The sequence below is a fragment of the Setaria viridis genome, chromosome 3 (genome assembly GCF_005286985.2).
Source record: "Setaria viridis chromosome 3, Setaria_viridis_v4.0, whole genome shotgun sequence".
Lineage (NCBI taxonomy): Eukaryota > Viridiplantae > Streptophyta > Magnoliopsida > Poales > Poaceae > Setaria > Setaria viridis.
Window position 1 is genome coordinate 42,555,651 of NC_048265.2, and position 24,300 is coordinate 42,579,950.

Here is a 24,300-nt window from a genome sequence, read left to right on the forward strand (position 1 = left end):
ACAAAAGAGCCACAGCCACAGGCTGTTCATGAACGGGGAGGTGCTCTATCCTCTGTGCATCTTCAGCAAAGCTGGCATCTTTCCAAGCAGCAAAGGCATCACGGGCCAAAGGGGGAAAGCAACGGAGGTGTCGCCATCCATGGGCAAGTGTAGCTTTCATCAAACAAACAGAAAGAAGAACTCAGGACCTTAAGGGCATAATTGACTGCACATGAATAGCGACAAATCACCATCCCAGGAACTGTCTTTTCTTTGTCATTAAGGAAGCTGAGGCACAGGTCCGAGGTCAGGACGGTGAAGCACCAATTGTGAAGAAGTTTGATTTTTACCTTGATGAAAAAAGAGTTGTAAGGCAGGCTGCCAATTTTACAACATTACATACCTGGCTAACAAAAGCCTAAAACACTGGGATTTGATAGAGTGAGCTATTTGCCTACTTCCCTGAACCTATGATACACTACAATCTTCTGAACGAAGGTGAATAAAAAGCTTGCAACAGACCCAACGCTAACAGGGATGATGAGATGAGATTTAGGGGAGGCTACAACTGCAACGCCTGTAATCTCGGTACCAGATTGGGCGGATTTGCATGCTGTACTCGCTCATTGCGGAGGAGAAGGATGTTAATGGTGCCAGACTCTCTCAACCAGGCAGCCACCACAGCACTGGGTGACACAAACCTTCCAATGTTGAAGCGTTCGACCTGAAACGGTGCTCCAATTGAAAGGAGCAATGCTTCAATGACACGCCGGAGAGTGCTTGAGCCAGCTATCTTGCTATGCTTTCCCCATCCTGTCAGAATGCTGTAGAGACATAAAACATGGAGTTAGTTCAGGCAAAGCCAAGAGATTCAGGACCAAATACTAGATTTGCACAAACGCATGATAAAATGGAAGTGCTAGATAAGGACCAAGTACCTTAAAAATTCAGGCATAGCTCGTCCTTCAAAGACAATAGAGCGCACATTCAGGAGCCATGCATGAACCATTGCTTGAGCTGCACCACATGACATAAGGTGCAGGTCCAGGCAGAACTCGCTCCATGTGTTCTCCCAAACACGACGGTTTACCCCTTCAAGCACAACTTGCTGAGCTCCTTGTCTCTGAAAATGGTCAGTAACACAAACATGTCACTAAGATCACTAAGCTAGATTATAGTGAGATACATACGTATATGGAAAGAGTTTACACAACTCATGCAATGAAAAGTTAGGATGGATAGTTGGGAGACAACAAACAAGTTGTCAAAAGCGAAATAAAATATATAGTCACAACATTCCCAGGTCAATATGGTCGAGGAACACGGTACTACTTGTGGAAGGTTTTCACAAGGCAGGGACAACGTTCCTGGAATAGGAACGATGTTCCCAGCTCGAGGTATGCCAGCATTAACACCATTCCTTGCAACTATTATAAAAGTAGGTTCTTTTCCAAAAAAAAATTAACAGTGGAAAATAATATTACCAGAAAATAGTGACCATTAATAAACAACATCAGTACTTGAATCCAAGCATACAATAAAGAGAAAATCTACCTGGCCAAAATGCCATAGCACATCAGTAAGAGCATTGTAGAAGGCAGAAGATGTTGGAGAATCCATGCGTCCCAACTGATTAAAGAGGGACCGTGCTTGAGACCAAACTTCTCGATGGCCCATCAAAAGCCCATACGCAACCCCATATACAAAGTTATCAAACAAGCGAAGCTGTTCCAGTAAAAGGGCTGCATCTTCAAAACTGTTACAGCGACTGCAAGAACAAGATTGAAGCAAACAGTTAGAAACCACACAAAACTTAAGAGGACACAGAACTTAAGAGAACTTAGCAGGCTCATCTTTCGCTTTTGTGCTATTTGTTTTGAATAACAAGGCCACAGTTAGCATATTCTAGTATCAAAGAAAACGATAGGTTTACAGAATATAGAGTAACTTTGTGTATTCATGAAATATAGGAATACTGAAGTTCAACCAGTGTAAACATAAATCCACATTGAATTTATCTAGTTTAAACTGAAAAAAAAACAGTTTAATATCCAGGGTAATGCAGCACCAATTGTTGAATTTTCAACTGATACAGTGCACAAGAGTGTATTTCTACGGGCAGAACAACATTAGCAATAGAAAAGCTCTAATGAAATGATGAAGATGTAAAGATGTACCTGCAAGCATTCAGGATCGCAGAAAACGTTACAACATTTGGTCGTACACCCTGCTGGACCATCTTCTGAAATAATTCCAGAATGAAAAATAATTCCTGGGACCTCCTCATCCGAGCATCAACAGCAGAGCGCCACCCTCTGGTCGCTGGATTAGCGGCCCTTACAATCTGGCCACCATAAACGCCAACAATTCCCAGGTCACCAATCTCAGGATCCTCCTCAGGAAGAATCTTAGACTTGCCAAATGCATCGATAATTGTGTTGTAGGTTACAACATTTGGCTTGATACCCATCTTCATCATCTCATCAAGCAAAGACAAAGCACATTCTACCAAGCCATTCTTGGCTAATGTATCAATAAAAGAGCTGAACAGAACAACATCTGCCTTTAGGCCAGACTCCTTAAAATCCAAGTAGACATTAAATGCATCTCCATGCATTCCTGCCTTTGAATAGATATCTATCAAAGTTGAGTATGTCAGCACACTAGGAGCTACACCTTGTGCTCGCATATCTTGAACAAGCAAAGCAACCATGTCCAAGCGTCCTTGCTTTCCATATCCATTAATCAAGGAATTGTATGTAACAGTGTCTTTCTCAATACCCAAACTCTCCATCTCTTCACACACAGTAGCAATTTCATCATACTTCCCTGTCTTCACATATATCGCCAGCAAGGTGTTGTAGCAAACTCGGTCCAGTTGAATTCCCAAAGACTTCATCTTTCCGCGCAACTTGAGTGCCTCATCATATTTCTCCAGTTTTGAGAAGCCATCCATAAGCGTACTATATGTAACAACATTTGGCTTGACATTTTTTGCTTCCATATCCAAGACAACCTGCATAGCTAGCTCCATGTTGCCACACTTGCAAATTGCATCGACAAATGTGTTGTAAGTGTAAATGTCACGACCACTGCCAAGATGGATCATTTCATCGAAGACTGCACGAGCATCTTCCAAATGGCCAGCCCGGCTACATGCAGCAAGAAGTGAATTAAACGTCTTGCGATCTGGACAGAGCCCATCCTGCAGCATCTGACGGAAATACCCCAGTGTGAGCCTAAGGTCAACACCCCCTTTTCCACATGCATCAATAACTGCATTGTACGACACCGTAGTAGGCCGCAAGCCTGCACCTTTCATCGACTCGAGCACCCCCATGGCCTCCGTTGCGAGCCCACTCCTCGCATAAGCTGAGATGAGTGCAGAGTGCGCAAACACCGTGTTGCCATAGCCCCCAGCAATGCCAGAATCAAAAGCCCTCCTTGCCAGGTCAGGTCGACCAATCTTGCCAAGCGCACCGATAGCTGCAGTCAGCAGTTTGCCTTTCTCAACAGCACCACCACCAACAAGAGGCAACGCAGCATAAAACACCTCATAGGCACGGTATGCCGATTTATCCCTGTCGCCAAGCTCCCGGAGGACCTGGCAGTAGTCCTCGGGAGCGACTAGCTCGCCCCGAAAGGACGAAAGCGCCGCACTGAGCGCTCGCTGGTCTTCAGGCGCCAGACGGAGCAGCTTGTCGACGCAGCGCCCCGCGGCGGCCGAGGACGCACGCCAGCGGTCCTGGGCTCCCGCGCCGCCGCCGCCGCCACGGGTGCGCTTGGAGATGGTCCTGGTGGTGCGCGCGCGCCGGAACTCCGGGCCGAGCGCGGCGGCGGCCGCCGCGGCGCGCTGCGGCTGCTGCACCCACGGCGCGCCGGGGCCGACGAAGATTGGGTTGTGGGCGGGCGGGCACGCCGCGGAGGAGGAGGCCGTGGACGCCGCCGCGAGGAGGTGCGGCGGGCACAGCGCCGCCGCCGCGGCCGACGCCGAGGCCGGCGGCGCGGACGCGTGCAGGCGCGCGGTGGCCGTGGCCGCCGCCGCCGCGGACGCCGAGTGGTGGTGCGCCGGGTGGTGCGACGCCGCGTGCGCCTGCGACGGCGTGAAGTGCGTCGCCATCCCGGCGGCAGCGGCCTCCCAGCAGACCACGCAACCGCGCGAGAATCACCTCCTCTCCCAGACGGCGGACTCTTCGCCTCCCCTCCCAAACCCGATCAAATTCCGCCTACGAAATCCCACCAAGCTCCAATCTTTCCCACGAAATCACCAACTCCTCACCCCCTGATCCCCTCCTACACCCCAATCTAGCCAAAAAAGGCAGGCTACGCCCGGAATCGTATCTCCGGGTCCTCGCGCGCGGGAGGCACGGGACTAGCCAAAACAGAGGCTCCAGAAAGGTGGGGGCTTTGACGGCTAAACCAGGTCCGTTTCGCTGCGGTGCAGCGTCGGTGGAGATGATGGTGAGGGGGTCATCATGCCGGTGGGCGATCGATTTGGCGATAAGATGAGGGGATTTGGCGCCGGATTTCGCGAGGCGGGGATTGGGTGGCTGGGACGAACACACGCGTGGCGTGGGTGGGGAAGGTGGAAGGAAGCGAAGGAAAGAGATAAGACGCCAAAAAAAAAGTGAGCGGATTTTTGGACTGTTTCGTGGGGCCCCCCGCACACACGCCTCGGAAGATTTCCTCCGCAACCTACCGGCATTTCCTACAGATCTGACGTGTGGGACCAAATACCTCCGTGGCCCACCTGCAGTGGGGTGTGGAGGGGTGGTGGCGTGTCGTGTGAGTCGAGGGGGCCATTGGCTTCGGGGACGCCGGGGAGGTAGGCGAGGCGGTGTGGGAGTATGACATGTGGGACCGGATCGCAGCGCGGCTGAGCTGGCGAGTTTCGTGGCGGACGATTGGGTGGCCCGGGCGGCTGCTGAGCTGGCAAAGTGCTACGGCCACTCGTCGAGCGCCTGCGCTTTCCTGCGCGCAGAGCTGTTGGGGTTTGTTTGTTTTGGTCAAATTCCGTGGAAAAGTGTATAAACTCCATTTGAATTCCTTGGGATTTCATACTTCTAGGTGGAGTTATTGCAAATGGTGTGTTGTTTGGATACTACATCCATAATGGTTGACGTCAAATTTATTGTTCTAAGGATTGGAGCAGAGAGTTAGCGAACGTGAAGAATGCAAATGGTTAGGTGTAATTTTCAACCGTATGTGTTTCTTTGCTATTGGCAAGAATGAGACTATGGAAAAAGGAACATAGAATTCCAAGATATAAGATAACTGTTTTTGTGTCATTGTATGTGATCTTCGGTCTTCTCGTGAGATGCCTTTCAACTGATGGCACATAATTTATCATGAACTTTGATAACTAACTTTGAAAACCTGAATCGATGCAGTACATTCTTTTCTTCGCACATGCATTGAAGAAGAGAGCGCAGGGGGTAAAAACAATAACCCTAGGTCTCCTACACATTATTTGATTCATTTTCAACACTTTGGCTCGCCTGATGGAGAAGATTTGAAGCTTATACGCTTGAACGTACATGAGCACCTGGTTTGCTCATAGTATTTTAGTAGTACTTCTGTTGTACGAGTTCGCTAGCTTCTACAGTAAATCCTGTTCAAATATAAACAAATTCGAAAGTGGTATGAGTGTGCATTGATCTTGCTTGGTTAGGTTTCCTACGTTACTACCACAAGTTTAGAGTACAACTATTATTTTAAGGATGTCTCCAAAGTCACATCTAATTGCTAGCTATTTTTCATCTACGTCAGCTAGAGATAGCACAAAAATTCGCCCCTCCAACGATTACTTAAAGCCCCCCCTTAAGGCCCTACACTCCAATCAAAACATTCACATGTTGTTGCTTTAGTGAAAACAGAATTAAGGAGGCATGTCGTGTTTGGTGCTTGGCGGGTTTAGGGCACACATTTAGTTACTATCCAAATTGTTACATATTTTTAAAAAAGTATTTTCTATAAATTATGACAATCCACATTTGACTGTAAGTAAAACTTCAGCTTTATTAAAACCGGTTTCACATACTCCCGTGCCATTAGGCCAGTTTCATGGAGAGTTTCATAAGGCTAGTTCCAGTGCAAGGTTTCATTGCTCTTTTTCCAAGGATGCCACATCATCCCATGAGGTATATTCTCATGAATGAAACAGGGAGTCCCAGTGCACAGTTTCATTTCACGATTTTATAGGATGCCCATGATATTTAATTGTGAGGCATGTGATTGGATATGGTGAGATAAAATGAAACTCTATAGCCCCCAATGCAAGTTTCAATAGGTTTCATTGTCTTGGAAACAGTGTATACACAGTTTCATCCTGATGAAACTCCTTCCCTCTCTCACTTCATAACTACCATGCCATGTCATCACATATGCTGATGTGTCACCGTATTTAATGTGCATGAAACCTCTATGAAACTTTCACTGGGATTAGCCTAAGTATTAATTTTCATGCCACATCACCAATTTTGCTGACTTAGCAAGGTATTTATGATGAGAGAGAAGGAGAAGTTTCATTATATGTGAGAGGAGTTTCATCCTCATAACACTCAACAAACACAGTTAGCTAGTTCCCAGTCTTGTAACTGCGCAGTGAAAATTGTGCACTGAGATTATCCTTAATTTTACAAACCTACAACATCTTTGCATGGACCCATATGTTAGCCGCACAAGACCACATACGGATCCACGCACAACTTTCATCACCCACGTGTACCTAGGGAAATTGTTGTAATTAGTCGAGGTGGCACGAGGAGGTGTCGTTACGTGAAATGGATCCCAAGAATTGGGGTTCTTATTTGATAGTTAGGCATGAATAGTTGGAGTTTTAGGTTAATTCTAATGAAAAGTTTCATATTGATTTTTTTCAAGACAGCTACGTAAGCAAGAATGAAATAAAATGGTATTTGAAAGTACCCTCCCCAATGCATAATTTCGTGGTGTGGTTTCATAGGATCAAAATAGCATTTAATTTTATGACTCATGGAGATTTGGTATTCGTGTATACTTGGTTTCATCCAGATGAAACTGGTTCCCTCTCTATCTTCTTTAATTTCATGTCATGTTATAAAAAATTCATGTGGCATAATGAAACTCTCCGTGAAATTCCCACTTAAACTGAACTTATGAAACTAACTCCTCACAAAAGGAATGCGAATGATTTCGTTTACCTTGGATAAATTCATTAGCCACGTTTGCATTGTCCGAGTGGCAATTTATAACTACTCTTTCCCATATCCAAGAAAAGACAACAAAATATTTTACATATTTAGAGAAATATATTTATCTGGACCATTGCATCAGTTCCAAGGCATTAGGCATGAAGATATCTAGAAACTTCCACGCTCGATTTTTCAAGAGTTTCGTAGGTTCTGAACTGGTGGCAATGGACCTAGATGACATTTTGACCGTGTGTTTGAACTTGGAAGCGACTCCACACGGCATCAAAAAGACAAGAGTCATGAACCGGTGGCTTCTTGTCCTCTCCACACAGGTGACAGGTTCAGAAAGGCACACGTTTCAGGTACATGGACCTGAGAAAACTCTAGTTGGTCACATCATGCATGGGTGTATCCCACAAAAAAGAACGGAGTTTGCAACGCTGGAGGAGGAGGAAAAATGGTGGCGCGGCGACTGGTTTTCCTCCTGCGCGGCTGGCGTTGCAACACCCAGCAGTATTAGTCGAGAGATAGCTCAGGCAGCCAAATGTAAGCCGGCAAAGTGCAAATTCTCCCAATTCTTTATAGCCATCTTTTAAATTTTACTCTCCCAAATTATAGATCGTTTTGGTATTTCTAAGTGTGTATCTTTTGTTGTTTATTTATACGTACACTATGTCTAGAAAATGCCAAAGAATCTACAATTTGGGACGAAAAGAGTTACTACTTAGTGACTTTAACATGAGCGGTTTGAAAAAAAATGTAGCCATGTTATACCCAGCTGATGATCGAAAGAACTTCATCTATTATCAACTCGAATGTATTTGGAACCATCACGAATGATCTTTTGTTATCCCCATAGAAGTACCACATTCTCTCGTTAATAATTGCTGGAAATATTTTAAGAACTCTTGTGCGTATGTCACGTGCTCCCCATAAGAAGTAACTATGAATTCTTTTTTGTCGAATGTATAGAGTGTAAAGGATAAATGTATGTATGCTTTGGTCTATTAAAAAAAAGAAAAACAAGTGGTTTTTGACCAGAAGAGATTCCCGATGAAATTTTAGAATGTCTACATCTATGTCCATTTTCATGGGAAAAACTATAAAGTTTTGGACGCTATTTTGCTCATATCTCCCATTTATCCTACCAAAATTTTGGCAATTTTTTTGCCCAACTTATGATTTGTCAAAACTCTAGCCTTTGGCATCAAACCAATCAGATCTAAATGCCAAAAATACCATGGGAGTAACATCACTAGCAAGAGCATAAACTTCTTTGTGGTGCTGGATGAGCGAAAGCGTGTTACTCGAAGCACCACTAAAATTCTCATACTATAGTTAAAAAAGAACAAATTTAGGATCTTTTCACGCTGAAAAATACGTGAAAAGAATATGAGTTCACCGTCCTATAAATTCCCCTGGAGATTCCCGTGCGCTTCAGACCGAACACAGTAGCTGCATTTCCTGCTCGAATTTTGGGGTTTTCCTCTCCATCGCAAAGCACTAGAAAAACCCTCATCCATCTGATCTCCATCAGGCGGCTGGCAGGGCCCTTCCTATCTTCCCCTCGCTCTCTTCGCCACTCCCTCGTCGCTTGGGAAGTTGGCAACTTGGCGCTCCCCCTTCCCTCCCCGCCTCTGGTTCCTCCTCCCGCCCCGCGCCTCCGCCTCACAAAGATAAGGCTGCAGGGCTCATGCTTTCAGAAGCTTCCGGAACCTCGCGCTGAGCCCGACCCCATCACCGAAGTCCGGTACTGGAGTGGCTGCATGAGTAGTCGCGCCGCCGCCGTCGCAGCAGCAGAGGAGCCATGGGGATGCTCGCCGCCGCCGCCGCAGCCTCCGCTCTCCTCGCCTCGCCACAGGCGCCTGCCGTCCGACGGCGCCTCTCCGGCGCGTGGACGCTACGCCTGAGGCCCGCCGCCGCGCTCAGGTGAATGTCTGTCTGTCTACTCGCCGCCGGTTCGCGCCCTCGCCCGCAGAACGCGGCAGCTCGTGCTCTGTTGCGCGAGGAATCGATAAAGATTCCTTCTTTGCTCTTTGGAGTCTTGGAGTTCGGAAGGGAGACGAGGGGTGTTTTGCTAGAATAGGGGAGTTGAGCTGGGGATGATTCATAATAATTTCATATGCAAGATTGGTGGTTGGGATTAGGATTTAGGGCAGGTTGCTTAACCTTGGCAGGTTAGGTTCTTCCCATTTGGATGCTTAGTGTGGGAATTTGGAGTTGTAATGATGACGGTTACACTGAGATGTAGACTACGGTTGAGGTAGTGATCATCTTAGCATGTTCCTGATGGTCAAAGTTTTTGTTGTGGGTGCTGTGCTACTGGCTCCTTTGTAGATTGTGCTGCCTTTGCCTTTATGTCGCCGGGGTAGTCAGTGGCTATGCAAAGGAAAGCTAAATTTAGTTGTTTTATGTGTGTTTGTATGTTTTCCTGTTGGCATAAATGTGTTGAACAGATTGAGTCACAAGAAAAGTTTTGAATTAAAAACACTGAATAGCGTTTTGTGTCCAGCTGATTGAACACATGAGGCTGTTGTTTATTTTCTTGCATCAAAAGTTTCTCTTGAAATTTTTATTGATTTAAGATTTTGTAGATCATTAACATGTTGCATTATTTTTTACCAGGCTACACAATTTTGGCCCAAAGTGTTACATTGCAAATGTTGAGGTTGATGTCAGTACTCTCAGTAAAGAAGAGGCTTTCGATGATCACGCACCATTGCCATCGGGATGCTCCATTCCGGTTCTTAATCTTCGAGGAGATGTTCTAGATTCCAGCCCTTTTCCACTGCATGATAGGGCCTCCTGTCCTTCTAGTTTTGAGGAGTTGCCAGTACGAATCTTCTTCCTTTTCCTATGTTCTTTGTCAAATGGCTTCTTTTTGTCCTCTTGTGATCATCTGTTCATAATGCAGGTCTTGTCTGAAGGAGAGCAACATACTTTGGCCTCCACTCCAGCTCATCCTGCTGGACTACATGGTAAGGGAGTTTTTTTTGGACCATCTCATGGCAGTATCTGCATTACTGTTTACCCTGTATAAGTTTTGCAACTTTGCAAATATTTTTGGAAGGAAGAAGATCCATCTTAGGGTAGCTGTTTAATATTTTCATGGAACAATTAAGCTGTATCATACCCTTAAGGATTACTATTATTTTTAATTTAAGATGTTTCTGTCATGGAACTTAAATACCTTTTAAACATCATACAACATTGATGCAGCTCTATATGCTAGTTACTTATTTGGTAACTTGGTGGAACAACTGTGGAATTTCGCTTGGCCTGCTGCACTGGCAATTCTTCACCCAAGCCTATTGCCTGTTGCTATTGTTGGTTTCTTCACAAAGGTACTTGCCATTGTACTTAATTTAAGAGAAACCTTCCATATCTATACTCAATAGTCTAATTAATTTTATTGTATCCAGCTTTCAGTGTTTATTGGGGCGCCAATAGTTGGCAAACTTATGGATCATTTCCCTCGAATACCTATGTACACAGCATTGAATGCTGTGCAGGTGCTTGTCCTTTATCTTCTCTAGTTTCTTATGTTATGGGCAAAGAATAGACAAGTTGTCATGTAGTAAATAAGCGACATGAGAAAACATATTTTAATTGATGCCAGTTTTTTGGGCAACCCGGTCTTGCAGGTAGCCACTCAGTTGATATCAGCTGCAATGGTCATCTATGCTCTAAAAAATCTGAGCCATGCTTCTACGACAGCTGTGGTTCTGAGACCTTGGTTCATTGCTCTAGTGGCAGCTGGAGCTATTGAAAGACTTGCAGGATTGGCGCTAGGAGTTGCCATGGAGCGGGATTGGGTTGTTTTGGTAGGGTTGCTGATTCCCATACCACTTTTGTAGAGTGCTTCTTTGTTTGACTGAAATATTTGATATTCCCTTCTTACAATATAAATATTGTGAGATGGAACTAAGAAATCTACAACAGTTTAAATGGAAAAGTTTGTTATCTTAAATAACTTTGAGATTTCAGAAAACTTGTGTCTTGTTTTCATCAATTTCTTCCCTTACAGTTCTTTTCTCTGTGAAGTTAGCAGGAACAAACAGGCCCGTTGCATTAGCCCAAGCAAATGCTGTGCTTAATCGACTTGATCTAATTTGTGAGGTGTGATTTCTCACTCTTAGACTTGCATATCATCATCTTTGATTGATTGAGACTTCAGCACACAACAAGGCCGATCACTGATCGTGATCTTTTTTTATTTGTTGGTTGCAAATAGCTGAACACAACATCCTATTTTGAGTGGGCAAATTATATCCAATAACCTTTTTGGGGGCATGATTGCAGACGGTTGGTGCTTCGGTTTTTGGCCTACTGCTGTCAAAATACCATCCTGTGACCTGTTTGAAGATTGCTTGTGGTCTAATGATATGCAGTTTCCCTGTTCTGGTAAACCACATTTATCTTCGCTCCTTAACTTGAATAGCCAGACGTAGCGTGCTCACAGGTTGCTATTTTAACTTTCCAATTTCAGGTTATGTTGGGTCAAGTAATTAACAGAGTCTCGTGCCATGCACTTGATTCCTCTAGAACCGCCACTGATGAATCTATTTGTATTGATCTATTAGATTTACGCAAGATAGGTGAGGAACTTTGACATGGTTAGATATTTAAATTTACTTCGGTAGATAGTCTAACAGTCTCTTTAATCTTCAGTTCAAAATAGCTTGAGCACTATCAAACATGGGTGGAATGAGTATAAGCAGCAAACAGTTCTACCTGCAAGTGCAGCTACCGTCTTCCTAAATTTCAATGTTGCACTTGCCCCGGGTGCCATAATGACTACATTATTGATGCATCGTGGTAGGTTTCACTTCTCCAGTTCAAATCTATGACTCCCTTAAAAAGCATTTGTAAAAGACTATCTCTATCAATTTGGACAGGTATTAGTCCATCCATTGTTGGTGCTTTCAGTGGATTGTGTTCTATCATGGGCCTTGTTGCAACATTCATCTCCTCAAGCCTGGTTAAAAGAGTTGGAATCTTAAAGGTTTGACCTCAACCTTGTTGGTTTTGTTCCCATAGTTTCTTTCACAGTTGATGCAAATGGCTGATGTTATAACAGGCAGGAGCTGCTGGATTGATTTTTCAAGCTTCACTCCTGTCAGTTGCGCTCACAGTGTATTTGGCTGGTTCAGTTTCGCAAAGGACACCTCTACTTATATTCCTAGCATCCATTGTAAGGCTGAAATCTTAACTTCAGATTCCCCTTTCAGTGGAATTTAGTTGAACACTATAGAGTAATCCCTGTATCTATTCTGTGTTAATCTGCAGGCATTGTCTCGGTTGGGGCACATGTCTTATGATGTTGTTGGGACTCAGATCGTCCAAACAGGTGTGCCTGCTTCAAAAGCAAATCTAATCGGAGGAATGGAGGTTTCAATTGCAAGCCTAGCAGAGTTAGTCATGCTTGCTATGGCTATTATTGCGAACGATGTCTCCCATTTCGGCTTCTTGGCAATCCTGTCTGTGTCATCAGTTGCCGGGGCAGCGTGGATGTTCTGTCGGTGGTTAACAAATCCAACAGATGAGCAGAGGGAACTCTTCATGTTTGATCCCCTTTACCAAGTTCAAGCAATGTAAGTATTGGTCGTGCTACCTTTGCCATTACTTTATTAAGATATCCGGGCTTGCAAGTATTTGAACTTTGTGCTAGAGTTAATTGACACGTGATAAATGTATGTCTCCAAATCTCATTTTCCAGCAAGATATTTGCATCACTGTTTTTCCACTTAGCTATTATCTAAAACTGAAACTACTGATAGTGATATCATGCTCCAAACCATGCATACTAACCAGTCCTTACATCATCACTGTGCAAGCAATTATGCATGATTCAACCTTCAGACCTCGTATGATTTAAAACTGACTCATGATACCCATCTTATCTTCAGTAGATGACACAGGACACTCCCAACACATCCACGAAAACTGCAGGCGCCTACTTGGCTGATGGTGCTTGTTGGATCTACGATGATCTGAAGATATGCTGTGTCATTTAGGTTCGAAACAACATACACTTAGGACAGAATCATTTGCTCCTCTTAGTCTCAGCCATGCGCAGAATTCAATTTGTATACTTATTCATTTCCCCACCTGTACAGTACATATACGATCTGTTTAATCGTTGCTTGTCATAGCTGATGTAGAACAACATTAACAGTCAACTCTAGTACTGAATCAATAACATTTAACCCCCCCCCCTCCCCCCCTCTTCTTTCCTCTCTCTGATGCCACAAATGTGTAACTGGATGCTATTAGTAAATTTACTGTCTTCTGTCCATCTTGGTTCCATGTTACTGGAGTGGTTATGTAAACACTGCCTGATGGTTTCTCTAACTAACTGAGTTAATTGCTGTCAGAACGGTGCTGTGGTGTAGTCGGTTATCACGTTAGTCTTACACACTAAAGGTCCCCAGTTCGAGCCTGGGCAGCACCAATTGATTCTGGTTTTTTCCCCCTCATCTCCCCCCTTATTCCCTCTTTACGTTAAACACATGATCTGAGAAGTTGGCTTCTTTATTCTGGCGATACAAGAAACTAAAACTTTTGATTTCTTTTTTCTGGTTGTTTCACCAATTTGCATGAAACTTTGCAGAATAAAAGTTCTGACCAACAGCTCTTTGAAATGACATCACAATCTTTTTTTCCCCCGCAGATCCTCGGTCATCTAGCTAACGATACATATTGTAATGCCAGAGGTTCTGGTTCCTCAGGCTATGCACACTTTTGTAATGCATGAGCTTCGTGGTGGCATGCTCTGAAATAAGTCACTTTTGTTCGTGAAAAACTAGAGATTGCAGTTGATGACAGCCGTACATGCATAGGCAGGTGGCCACACGTATACAGATGGTATACGGACTCTCTCAACTCACGTGCCTACGCATACAAGGCCAGTCGTATCAGCTACTAGCAGCTACGGTAGACTGGAAGCTGCTTCGTGATCCAAGTCCAGAAGATGCAATGTTATCAATGCATCATGCTTTAATTTTTTTCACTTTGTTGTACCACCGCAGATAACTGCCTTCTTTCTAGTGTCCTATAAAGTTTTCACTCAAATCCTCAAAGCTTAATGAGTCCTTGCCCTCCATGCGCCAAACAACCTTCCCTAGCTATTTCCTCTAGTCATCATAAAAGAACTCCAAACCAACTCGCCATCTTTACCACTAACCGTGTAGACCAAATTCAGCTCATTTCATCTCCTCCCCTCTGTAGCCCTCTCATAAAATTCCAACGAATTTCAAACTTTAAAAAAAGGATAAAATTTAGCAGCTAGCACTTCATCACCATCCACATCATTTGCTATTTTCTACCCTGCCTATTTCTCCATCACCGGTGGCTAGCATTGCCCCCACTTTTCCCGGGAAAACGCAGCCAGCCAATCCCCTCCTTTCCCTGGCCTTCAAATAAAAAGCTCATTTTAAAAATATAAAAAAACAATTATCATTAACTGACCACGTCTCCTTCTATTTACTCTGATCCCAATCAACTCTAACCTCCATTTCTCCCCCCTCTCGCCATGCGCGCCATGACGCCGCCGCCTCAGCTCCTCCTGGCCTGCCTCCTCACCCTCCTCCTCGCCACCGCGGTGGCGCCGCCCGCCGGCGCCTACTGCGTTTCGAAGAAGTCCGGGGCGCACAGCAAGCCAGGGTCGCCGGCCAAGCCGGCGCCGGCGAAGCCCGCGCCGGCGCCGCCGAAGCCGGTCCCGCTCATCCCCAGCGCCGACATCGTCCGGAGCCTGTGCCTGAAGACGGACTACCCGGACCTGTGCACGTCGTCGATCTCGAAGCAGCTGCAGCCGCAGCTCCCCGGCGGGAAGCGGCTGGAGGCCCCCGACGTGCTGCGGCTGGCGATGGCCGCCGTGCGCGCCAAGGCCGGCGAGGCCAAGGCGGCCGCGGCGGCGCTGGCCAACGACCCCAAGACGCAGCCCCTGGCGCGGGGCCCGCTGCACGACTGCGTGGAGTCGTTCGACGACATCGCCTACAGCCTGGACGAGGCCGAGAAGGCCCTCGCCGACGGCGACCGGGACACCACGGGGACCATGCTCGACACCGTGCGCACCGACGTGGACACCTGCGACCAGGGATTCGAGGAGCGCGAGGAGCTCACGCCGGTCATGGCCAAGCAGGACGCCGAGCTCGCCAAGCTCGCCAGCAACTGCCTCGCCATCGCCGCCGCCGCCGGCCTGCGCTAGACGCCGGCGGCCAGATAACACCGTTCGCTCGTCGTCCATAGCTGTGCTAGCTCATAGACAACTACAGCACCACCACCACGTTATAATAATTAACCCTCAACTCATCGAAACAGCTTCGTTCGCTCATGCAAGAAGCTTGTGTATCATCCATGGATCCGGGAAGAAGAACATGTAGTTAGTGGAAGCATTTCGATTTGTGTCATGTTGCAATGTGTTGCAGCCTTCATTATTGTTGATTTTCCCGTTCCTCTTCGTCTCTTTTACTTTCGCCAAGAACTAATTAAGGTGATGTATCGCAATGTCCAGAGAAATGAGTCAGATGTGACTTGGGAACAAGTTCGGAAGCCATGTAGATTAATTCTCCCACTAACATTTCGTGAGACAGTCATCAAGTCCTTGAAATATTAATCCTTGTGCGCACCTTCTTTCTTTGAGAGAGCAGTCAACAATGCTCATTTCATTTACTCTACTTTTGCCATTTTCTGAAGAACCATGCCTTCATTTCGCCAAAAAAAAAAAAGAAGAAGAAGAAGGAAGAGCTATACCTTCATACATTTGAATCCATTTCACGCAAGATCTTTGCAGACGTGTGAGCTGGTACCACTGTTTCTGCCGCTTTGGTCATGCACTCATGTTTAGCGTGTGACAACACATAGCTTCTGCGTGTGACAGTTATATGAAGACTGAACTGGAGAAGTTAGCAATCATCTACCAATGCAAATGTTATTTACACGAAATGTAACATTTCATTTAGGCCACGATCAGAATGCAGTAGTCGATAATGTACATTTTTCCGTGAAATTCATGGACATCTGAGTGGTATAGAATCACCAAGCAGAGCCTTCATCTCATTCTCTTTCAAAGTCATGTTGTCTCCATTAAAAACTGTGGAAAGGAAAAGAAAACACCTCCAATTCCACGTCTCGGTATAGAGACATTCTTTTTAGACTAGCAAGTATGTACATAGTCCCTCTAGTTCAAAATACATATTATTAGGACACCAACACAGCCTATAAAATGAAATTTGGTCAATATTTTTTTTATAAAAATATGATATTTCAAATAAAGGCAATTTAAAATTTAAAAATATTTTCATAGTGAATCTAGTAACAAGTACTACATTGACAACATGATTCCGTTATATATTGATGGTCAAAATTAAAAAAGTTTGAGCAGAGGAAAAATACTAAATTACATCTACCTCTAATAGGATGAATTAGCTACATTTACATTTTTAATTATGCGAAAAATATATTATAGGAAGAAAGTACATTCCAAAAAAATCAAGAAAGTATAACATTTGTGTTTCTGCGATTCTGATAAGTACAGGTACTAAAGTGAAAATACACCGAAAAATTACACTCTGCCCCCTTCGTCGTGGTCCTCGCCGAACAACTCCAAACGAAGCCTTCGCTCGGACCTCCGCCTCCTCCAGCGGCGGCCGGCGGCAGAGGTCGCGCAGCCCTCGTCCGAGCGTCTCAGATCCCTTCCGCGAGCCGACTCGTTTAGGATTCGTCTCCCTCCAATTCCGGGTTCCCGATCCACGCTCTGTGATACTTCCTGTCCACGAATTTGGGCGAAAAGCTAACGGTTTCTCCCACATTCTCCTCGCCTCGCGCCTTAGATTCCGGTCGGATGGAAGGCGGCGAGGGCTCCGGGTTCGATGGCGCGCACATGAGGAGGCGGCGGAGCAGCGCGGCGAGGAGGCCGAGGCCGGAGGGCGGCCCTGCCGCGGACCAGCGGGACAACGCCCCCTCCCCTCCGTCGCCGTCGGCGTCGTCCAGGAGCGGCCCGAGGAGGCTGCTGCTGTCTTCGGACGAGAACGCCGCCGGCCCCGACGGGGGCAACCGGAGGCGGGAGTTCCTCCTGAACGCTCCGTCGTCGGAGCGGGCCACCAAGGGGAGCATCCGGCTGCGTTCCGACGCCGCGGGCGGTGGCACCAGGAAGACCGAGGGTGCCAGCCATGGTGCTCAGCCTGAGGGGAACCGTGGTTCGTCGCCGGCCGGTGGCAAGCCGGGGAAGGTGAAGCTGAAGATTCGGAACGTGTTGCTGAAACCGAACCCTGATGCGGCGGATTCCAGGTCTTTGCAGGCGAAGCCTCCGCGTCCGGTAGATTCACGGCACCAGCTAAAGGTTGGTAATCTGGTACGTGACTTGAAGCATGCTTTTGTTTTGTAGTGTGCTTGCATTAGCACCAAATTGCCATGTAATTTGATATGAGAAAAGAATAGCTGCCTTCCGAAAGCAAATGGAAAACTTGCTGATTTTTGCTAAGACAATCAAACTTACAGAGACTTGTGCAAATGCAGTTTCAAGTGAGAATATTGGTTTTATCTCAATGTTCTAGGCTTAGGGTGTATTTGCGTCCTTTGCAAATATGTTCTTTTATTTAAAGATACTACACACAATTGGCAACTGATTCAAAAGGATGACCTGCTTGTAGACTGAAAGCGCAAAAGATTCCGACAGGTCAACCTCTTCAAGAGATAAGAAAACCAGAAAGGAGAGGTCAATTGAAGAAGCAATGGCTCAGGAACAATCAGCCAAAGTTCAGAGAGAACCGTCTTCAGATCCCGTCCGGAAGAGTAGGAGGCTAGCTAAGAAATCTGTGTTGGACAATGAAATAGATGAGGACTATGATACGAGTAATGTTGGAACTCCTGAAGATTGGGATGGTAATGCTCTTGAGCTCAAGAACAAAGGAGGTAGTAGCTCTAAGAAGAATTTCTCAAAGAAAGCTAAAAATAGGAGCAAGGCATATGAGGTTGACAATGAGTTTGTTACTTCCCGATCTAGTAGAGATGGCAAGAAAAGATCTAGGGAATCAGCTGATGATGATAATACTGAAGAGGAGCTGACGTCGTACAGTGAACCTGAAGCTGAAGATGAGCAAAAAACAGTCACTGAATCACCTGTCAACGTTAGAAGTGAACCTCTCACGACACGTCGCCGTGCCCTTCAATCATGGATGGATGGGAGCAGCAGCAGTACTGTTGAGTTCCCTGATGGTCTACCTCTGGCTCCTTCGAGAAGTACGTACTATCTTTTGGTGTCTTATCAATGCTAATTCAATTAGGAACATCCACCTTTATACATCCGATAAATGCATTTGAAACACCTTTCTGTTTAACCAGGCAAGAAAGACAAGCTTTCTGAAGAAGAGATGCTTGCAAAGAAGGCCGAGGCTGCTCAGCGGCGCAGGATGCAAGTGGAAAAGGCCACTAAAGAAAGCGAGGTAGGAGAAATGTCTGGTTACCTTTTTTATCTTTGAATTATTTCTTTCAAGGAGTTGTCAGCTATATACATAATCCCTGCAGGCTGAAGCTATAAGGAAAATATTGGGCCTGGATTCTGAAAAGAAGAAAGAAGAGAGGAAACAAAAGGAGCGAGAAGAGAAGGTTTGTCGCGTTATTTGATCTTGCTCTGCTGTGAATTGTGATCACTAGTGTTCTACTTGTTGAAGTAGCAGCTTGCTGAACAAATCATGCCTTTCACACAGGAGCGGGCAACCAGAGCACAAAACATCGCTGCAAGCTCAATTCGTTGGGTCATGGGGCCCACCAGAACCATTGTTTCATTCCCACATGCAGTAGGTCTCCCCAGCATCTTCAACTCCAAGCCTCACAGGTATTCCTCACATCTTTCGCATTCTTGTTTCAAGAACTTTGCTAGACACATTGCTTCATGCCATCTCATCACCCTACTCTGATACTCTCTTTGTGCCATGCAGCTACCCTCCTCCACGGGAGAAATGCGCCGGGCCATCCTGCACAAACGAGTACAAGTACAGGCACTCCAAGCTGAACCTCCCCCTCTGCAGCTTGAAGTGCTACAAGGCTGTCCAGGAGAACGCTTGACAGGATTCTGGAAACATGATGGCTATAGTTCGTCTGCTGTTGACGTTCCCCATGTTGCCATGGACAAGGTTGGAAATAATGCAGCATGATTTATCCTGGCAATGCGCATTTGCGCTTGAGTCTGAAACCATGCAATAAGCGCCTGCCTGCACATGTATAGAAATGGATATCTACAAGTAGATTTTTGGGAAGAGCTGTAGAAGATTTTGTACTGAGCTTCTGATAGGTGTACTGGATATTCCACGATGTGTGCGCTGTTTTTTTTTTTCTCTGAGAAAAAGAAGATGTTACTGTTACAATGTGTACGTTGTAGATACTGGACGTAGTACATTCGTGTAATAAACAGTGGAATAAGTTTGTTGTACGTTGTTTCTTTAGCCGTTCATAGAGTTTCTCAAATCTGCGAGGTTGGAAGGGAACTTGTTACTGTTATGGTATGATGAATGAATCCTGAACTGCCTGTTGAAAGCTGCATGGGGAATGAAAAATAAGTTGTAAAATCTGGGTCATGCAGAGAGTGAATTCTGAACTGCCTGTTGGAGCTGCATGAGGAAAGGAACTAAAAAGAATGAAAAATCTGGGGCTCGCAGAGAATGAATTCTGAACTGCCTGTTGAAGCTGCATGAGGGAAGGAACTAAAAAAGTTATAGAAACTGGGGCGTGCAGAGAATGAATTTCTGAGCAGCCTGAGGAAGGAAAAAAAAAGGTTGAAGAATCTAGGGCGCTCAGAGAATTAATCCTGAGCTGCCAGTTTAAGCTACACGAATTAATCCTGAACTGTTTAAGCTGCATGAGCAAGTAAAAAACAATAAAAAGTTTTAAAAAACTGGGGCATTCCGAGAATTGAACTCGGGACCTCTCGCACCCTAAGCGAGAATCATACCACTAGACCAAATGCCCTTTTGTGATCAGGCCTTTTAACAAATTTTACTGTATTATTATTTACGACATGGCACAGCACCCAAGGCACCAAAGTCGCCATACCGCACGCGGGTGACCTTTTATCGAGATCCGTTTGAGCTTGTCATGCGAGCACCTCACTACGCGAGTGCAAGCCTCCCAGCCTCGCATGGAAGCCATGGCTAGTTCTCAAGGTTCATACCTCATATGCCTCGCCTGAGCACTCGGATTTGAGCTCGAACTGTGATTTTCTCCACTTTGGCAAATCCTCGACCTATGTACGCGCGCAGTGGCAAACTCTCCATCCTTCAACTTTCACACCAATACCATCGCATGTCCAAGGTCGAGCTTTGAGATTGGACGATAAGTTGGTCCAAGCTCTTGCAATTGGTCCACGTGGACGTGGACTTGGCCCTTAGCACGGAGACGTAAACCCGATCCAGCGCAAGCGAGGAGCGAATACGTAAAAAGCTGCACCGAACGCGTAAAAGCATGAGGGAGCCAGTCAGCGCCAGGCCACCAGCCACACGCTCGCGAATAGGCGGGCTTTAAAGGGCGTCTCCGCAAAAACGCCACCCCTCACCTCACGGATCGAAACGGGAAGGCTCTGTTCCCCTCTCTCGCGGCGGCGGCGCACCCCCACCTTCTCCATCTCCGGCAAGGTGAGCTCCTCCCGTCCCGCTCTCCTCCTCCTCGTGCCCCCGATCCTTCCTTCCCCGGCGCCCGATACAACCCCCGCTACGCGCCTGCTCGCGGTTGGAGGAAAAAGTTTCCCCGTGATTTCATTGACCGTTCGGATCTGGGGCGTCGTCGTTGCCGTCGTGCTGGGTTCGGGAGGCGGATCCGTGCCGGTGTTCGCGCGGCGGATTGTATGGGGGGCGCGGGTGCGGATAGGGCGGATGTCTCTGGTTTGGTTGGTGGATTTGAAGGTTTCAAGGGTAGTCAGCCATGGCGTGGTGATGGTGTATCCATCCGTCTAGCCACCCATCCGTCCAGTTCGAATAGTTTTGGTTGTTCACGCGTATGCACATGGGGCGATGAGATTGATATTCGGAAGTGAATGGTAAAAATGTAGACTTTTTGCAAGGGGAAATGCTGTGTAATCTGTACGCAAAGCGATTTCCCTTTTGTGGGCTGTATCCTAGTCTGTTCAGTATTTGAGGTTGCCCCATAATCTGGATGCCTGTTAGCTGGGATACTACATGCTTAGGAATATAGTTCTGTTACATGATAGCTTAGGGCACAGATTAACTTCATTCATGAGGCTGCAGTGGTCACTGGCTTGGTAAATTGGACCGGGCCTTCAGCTTCTTTTACTGTTGCCTCTGGATGGTGTATAAGCATAACCTCCTGTGACATTATTGGGTATAGCATGTTTCCATGTTGAAAAGGGTCTGCAGATTTGGTTTTCATGTTTTGCTCACTTAGGTAGTTATCCATTTTGTTGATGCAGTTCAGCTTCTTAAGCTTGGGCCCAGGGCCATTGCATAGCCTCCTAGTAGGGCAAGTTTTTCTGAGGAGTATAATATTCTAACTAAGAATTTGTGCCCCAACAGTGATTTTGACTTGTGTGGCCTCTCAGATGCATGGTGTTTGACTTGTAATGTGTCCTTCACTTCTCAGCATTTTCAGTGTTTGACATGTAATGTGTCCTTCACTTCTCAGCTTTTCAGTGTTCACCCATAATCTGAATGGACCAGGGTATGCTTATGTTGTCTTAGCTTCATAGAAGTACCTTAATCAGTAAATTAACAAATTGAGTTGGGGAGCTGGCTGCATTTTATTACTGCCTCTGTATGATGCATGCTCATTGCCTCTGTTCTTGTGATATCGACTGATGGGAGTTGTTACTTTTAGGATTTTTTGATCTAGCTAGCATATTTTCAAGTTGCTGCCTATTCTTATTTCTTTCTATGTTTAAGGTTTTGTGCTGTGGGTCTTCATGTTTTAGTCTTCTTAGACAAATTCCAGTGTGTGGGTGGAGTTTAGCCTCTAAACCTGGGCCCAGGACCTGCTGGGTTGACACACCTAACACAATTTTCTCCAATTGCAGAGGCTATTTCATTTAGTACATGGTAGAAGGCCTTATCAGCTTCATTTTCTTGTAGCTTCTAGAACACTTAACATTTAAGACTATAGCATTTGTGCACATGAATACATCTCATGACGTGCTGTGGTGTGGATGGTGATTTAGAGAGTCACTTCATTTTATTCTTACTTATTCATCTAGCATTGCTGTGTCACTTTATATGCATCTGTATTTCTATGTGTAATACTGAACTATCAGAAGTGACATTGTATTCTTTTGAGGTGTTAATAACTTTATATTGGAAATTGCCTGCTGATTCTAACCTGGTGAAGTTCCTCGCTGTTGTTCTTGTGTTGTCCTAACACTAGGCATGTACACATTTACTTAAGCTTCTGCCTGTAGATTAATTGACTTTAACTTTTATGATAAGTGTTTGATAGCTACCTTCCAGTCCTTTCCTTTCCCATAGCATAAACTGCTCTTAGTGCAAGCTCACTGTAGTCTCTAGTATGCCTTGGTTTTTGAAGCTTTTGGGTTTTGCTTGTTTAGCAGTCTGTTAAGTTTTATGTTTCACAAGTCAGTCAGTCTCCTGTCTATTTAAGCTATCAACTTATTGCTCTTTTCTAGGAGCCTTTTATGATTTATTGAATTTAAATACTTATATGCTCTTTGGTAATTTTTGGAACTTGTCAGTAACTACTTGTATCAAAGTGAGATTACCTGTTCTGTTTGGAGTTTCTTTAATTCTGAGTTGAATAGAGTTTGCTCATTGGTTAGGCTGAGAGTGTCTGCAACAACTAAGATTTGCATCAAAGCAAATTGAAGAAAAAAGCCAACTGAAATAAGCACGTATTTGTTGTTTAGTAGATGGTGAGTCAATGATGTAGCATTGCACAATTCTGATAATGCTGTGTGTCTGGTTTGATGTACACCTGTTAGGTAGTGGATAGTTTGAGCTCTCGCTATTGTAGATGCTAAGATGTTGATATTGTTACCTTGATTTGACAATGAATGATGTGGAAATCCCTCCCAACTAATTTGCTTTGCAGCATTTGTGGCTTTGTTTGACCATGATGGCTCTGTTTTTGTGCGGAGTGGCGGGTTAGGTGAAGGGTACCTGGTGTACATTTGTTTCTCTGGTGGAATAAGCAATGATGGATACCATAGCTGGAAGTATTTCTTGTGTCATATTTCTTGTTCCATCCCAATCGCTTAATAAGCTTTTATGGTGGAATACGGTAATTTAGGAGGTGAATGCAGGAAGAGGGAGTTGATTCTGTTGTACAATAAAACCCTCCAGCATTTCTGAATACTGTGCTTGCTTTGCTTAAGTTTGTATAGCATTGTGCATATTCGGCTGCTATTCTTTTTTAATTCTTAATTTCTTATTTTGATCTCTTCCATTTACCTCGTTACAGCACCATTTGTCCATTTCCGGTCTACTTATGCTATGTACTAATCAAATCAACCCCTTTTTGGTGTGACTAATCATGTAATCTAAAAGAGCCAAAATGTGTGATCTGTATGCACATGTCTGCATTTATTAAGAGTATCTTTCTACCTTGGTGACGATATGCTGTCTGCCTGTTGCTCCCACGTATACTCACAGAATCTCCTCCATTTCTTTCAGGCAATTGGCATCTGACTTCAACAGCAAGCAAATGGCAGGTGGCAGGGTTGCACATGCCACCCTCAAGGGCCCGAGTGTGGTGAAGGAGATCTTCATTGGACTCACCCTGGGGCTGATCGCTGGCGGCATGTGGAAGATGCACCACTGGAATGAGCAGAGGAAGACTAGATCCTTCTACGACATGCTGGACAAGGGCCAGATCAGCGTCGTTGTTGAGGAGTAGTTTCCATGCGTCAAGTCTGAAGTTATTTTCACCCAGTTGTTTCTGAAACTCTCTGGTGAGCATGACGAAGTGAATGCTGTGGAGATTTGTCTTGAAAAATAAGCATAACCATTTGAGAACACCAGATTTTGTTTGAATTTCCTCCATCATGAATATTTGAACATGTCCATGTCATACCAAACATCTGATCTAGTTTTACATAAGTTTATGTGATCTTTGCGAGTAATTGTGCTCAAGTTTGCCCTTTAATGTGAATGGATTGGTGGTTTACCTAACAGACCATGTCTAAATCTGCGTTTGA

General features: G+C 45.3%; 5 protein-coding genes and 2 non-coding genes across 10 annotated transcripts; 5 read left to right on the forward strand and 2 right to left on the reverse strand.

Annotated features, from left to right (window-relative positions):
• Positions 1-306: 306 nt before the first annotated feature.
• LOC117848576 (uncharacterized) lies at positions 307-4,574 on the reverse strand. Its single transcript, XM_034730030.2, has 4 exons — positions 2,157-4,574; positions 1,534-1,747; positions 918-1,102; positions 307-803 (listed from the first exon to the last, which is right to left on the reverse strand). The coding sequence occupies exons 1-4, from the start codon at positions 4,097-4,099 to the stop codon at positions 542-544; spliced, it is 2,604 nt and encodes an 867-aa protein (XP_034585921.1). The 5' UTR covers positions 4,100-4,574; the 3' UTR covers positions 307-541.
• Positions 4,575-8,592: 4,018 nt separating this feature from the next.
• Positions 8,593-14,225, forward strand: LOC117850485 (solute carrier family 40 member 2, chloroplastic). 3 transcript variants are annotated; one of them, XM_034732306.2, is made up of 14 exons: positions 8,593-9,080; positions 9,777-9,984; positions 10,066-10,129; positions 10,371-10,495; positions 10,574-10,663; positions 10,796-10,975; positions 11,196-11,270; positions 11,454-11,555; positions 11,641-11,749; positions 11,823-11,969; positions 12,050-12,156; positions 12,232-12,345; positions 12,441-12,745; positions 13,825-14,225. In XM_034732306.2, exons 1-14 carry the CDS (start codon positions 8,959-8,961, stop codon positions 13,838-13,840), a joined length of 1,764 nt encoding a protein of 587 aa, XP_034588197.1. In that variant the 5' UTR covers positions 8,593-8,958; the 3' UTR covers positions 13,841-14,225. The 3 variants fall into 3 exon arrangements, with proteins under 3 accessions (XP_034588197.1, XP_034588199.1, XP_034588198.1); XM_034732308.2 differs by lacking the exon at positions 13,825-14,225 and adding an exon at positions 13,064-13,365; XM_034732307.2 differs by lacking the exon at positions 13,825-14,225 and adding an exon at positions 13,061-13,365 and having other exon boundaries at positions 8,594-9,080.
• Positions 13,532-13,605, forward strand: TRNAV-UAC (transfer RNA valine (anticodon UAC)). Its single transcript has one exon. It is a non-coding gene; the product is annotated as a tRNA-Val (tRNA).
• A 451-nt stretch (positions 14,226-14,676) lies between the features above and the next one.
• LOC117849300 (uncharacterized) lies at positions 14,677-15,596 on the forward strand. The gene has a single exon (XM_034730855.2). It carries the CDS (start codon positions 14,686-14,688, stop codon positions 15,358-15,360), a length of 675 nt encoding a protein of 224 aa, XP_034586746.2. The 5' UTR covers positions 14,677-14,685; the 3' UTR covers positions 15,361-15,596.
• A 1,140-nt stretch (positions 15,597-16,736) lies between these two features.
• LOC117850515 (uncharacterized) lies at positions 16,737-19,602 on the forward strand. Of its 2 annotated transcripts, XM_034732351.2 has the most exons (7): positions 16,737-16,892; positions 16,985-17,505; positions 17,804-18,392; positions 18,495-18,595; positions 18,678-18,758; positions 18,860-18,987; positions 19,091-19,602. In XM_034732351.2, the coding sequence occupies exons 2-7, from the start codon at positions 16,996-16,998 to the stop codon at positions 19,215-19,217; spliced, it is 1,536 nt and encodes a 511-aa protein (XP_034588242.1). In that variant the 5' UTR covers positions 16,737-16,892; positions 16,985-16,995; the 3' UTR covers positions 19,218-19,602. The 2 variants fall into 2 exon arrangements, with proteins under 2 accessions (XP_034588242.1, XP_034588243.1); XM_034732352.2 differs by having other exon boundaries at positions 16,738-17,493.
• Positions 19,603-20,045: 443 nt separating this feature from the next.
• TRNAP-AGG (transfer RNA proline (anticodon AGG)) lies at positions 20,046-20,117 on the reverse strand. The gene has a single exon. It is a non-coding gene; the product is annotated as a tRNA-Pro (tRNA).
• A 502-nt stretch (positions 20,118-20,619) lies between these two features.
• Positions 20,620-24,235, forward strand: LOC140222391 (cytochrome c oxidase subunit 5C). The gene is made up of 2 exons (XM_072292859.1): positions 20,620-20,779; positions 23,777-24,235. The coding sequence occupies exon 2, from the start codon at positions 23,808-23,810 to the stop codon at positions 23,997-23,999; it is 192 nt and encodes a 63-aa protein (XP_072148960.1). The 5' UTR covers positions 20,620-20,779; positions 23,777-23,807; the 3' UTR covers positions 24,000-24,235.
• Positions 24,236-24,300: the final 65 nt, after the last annotated feature.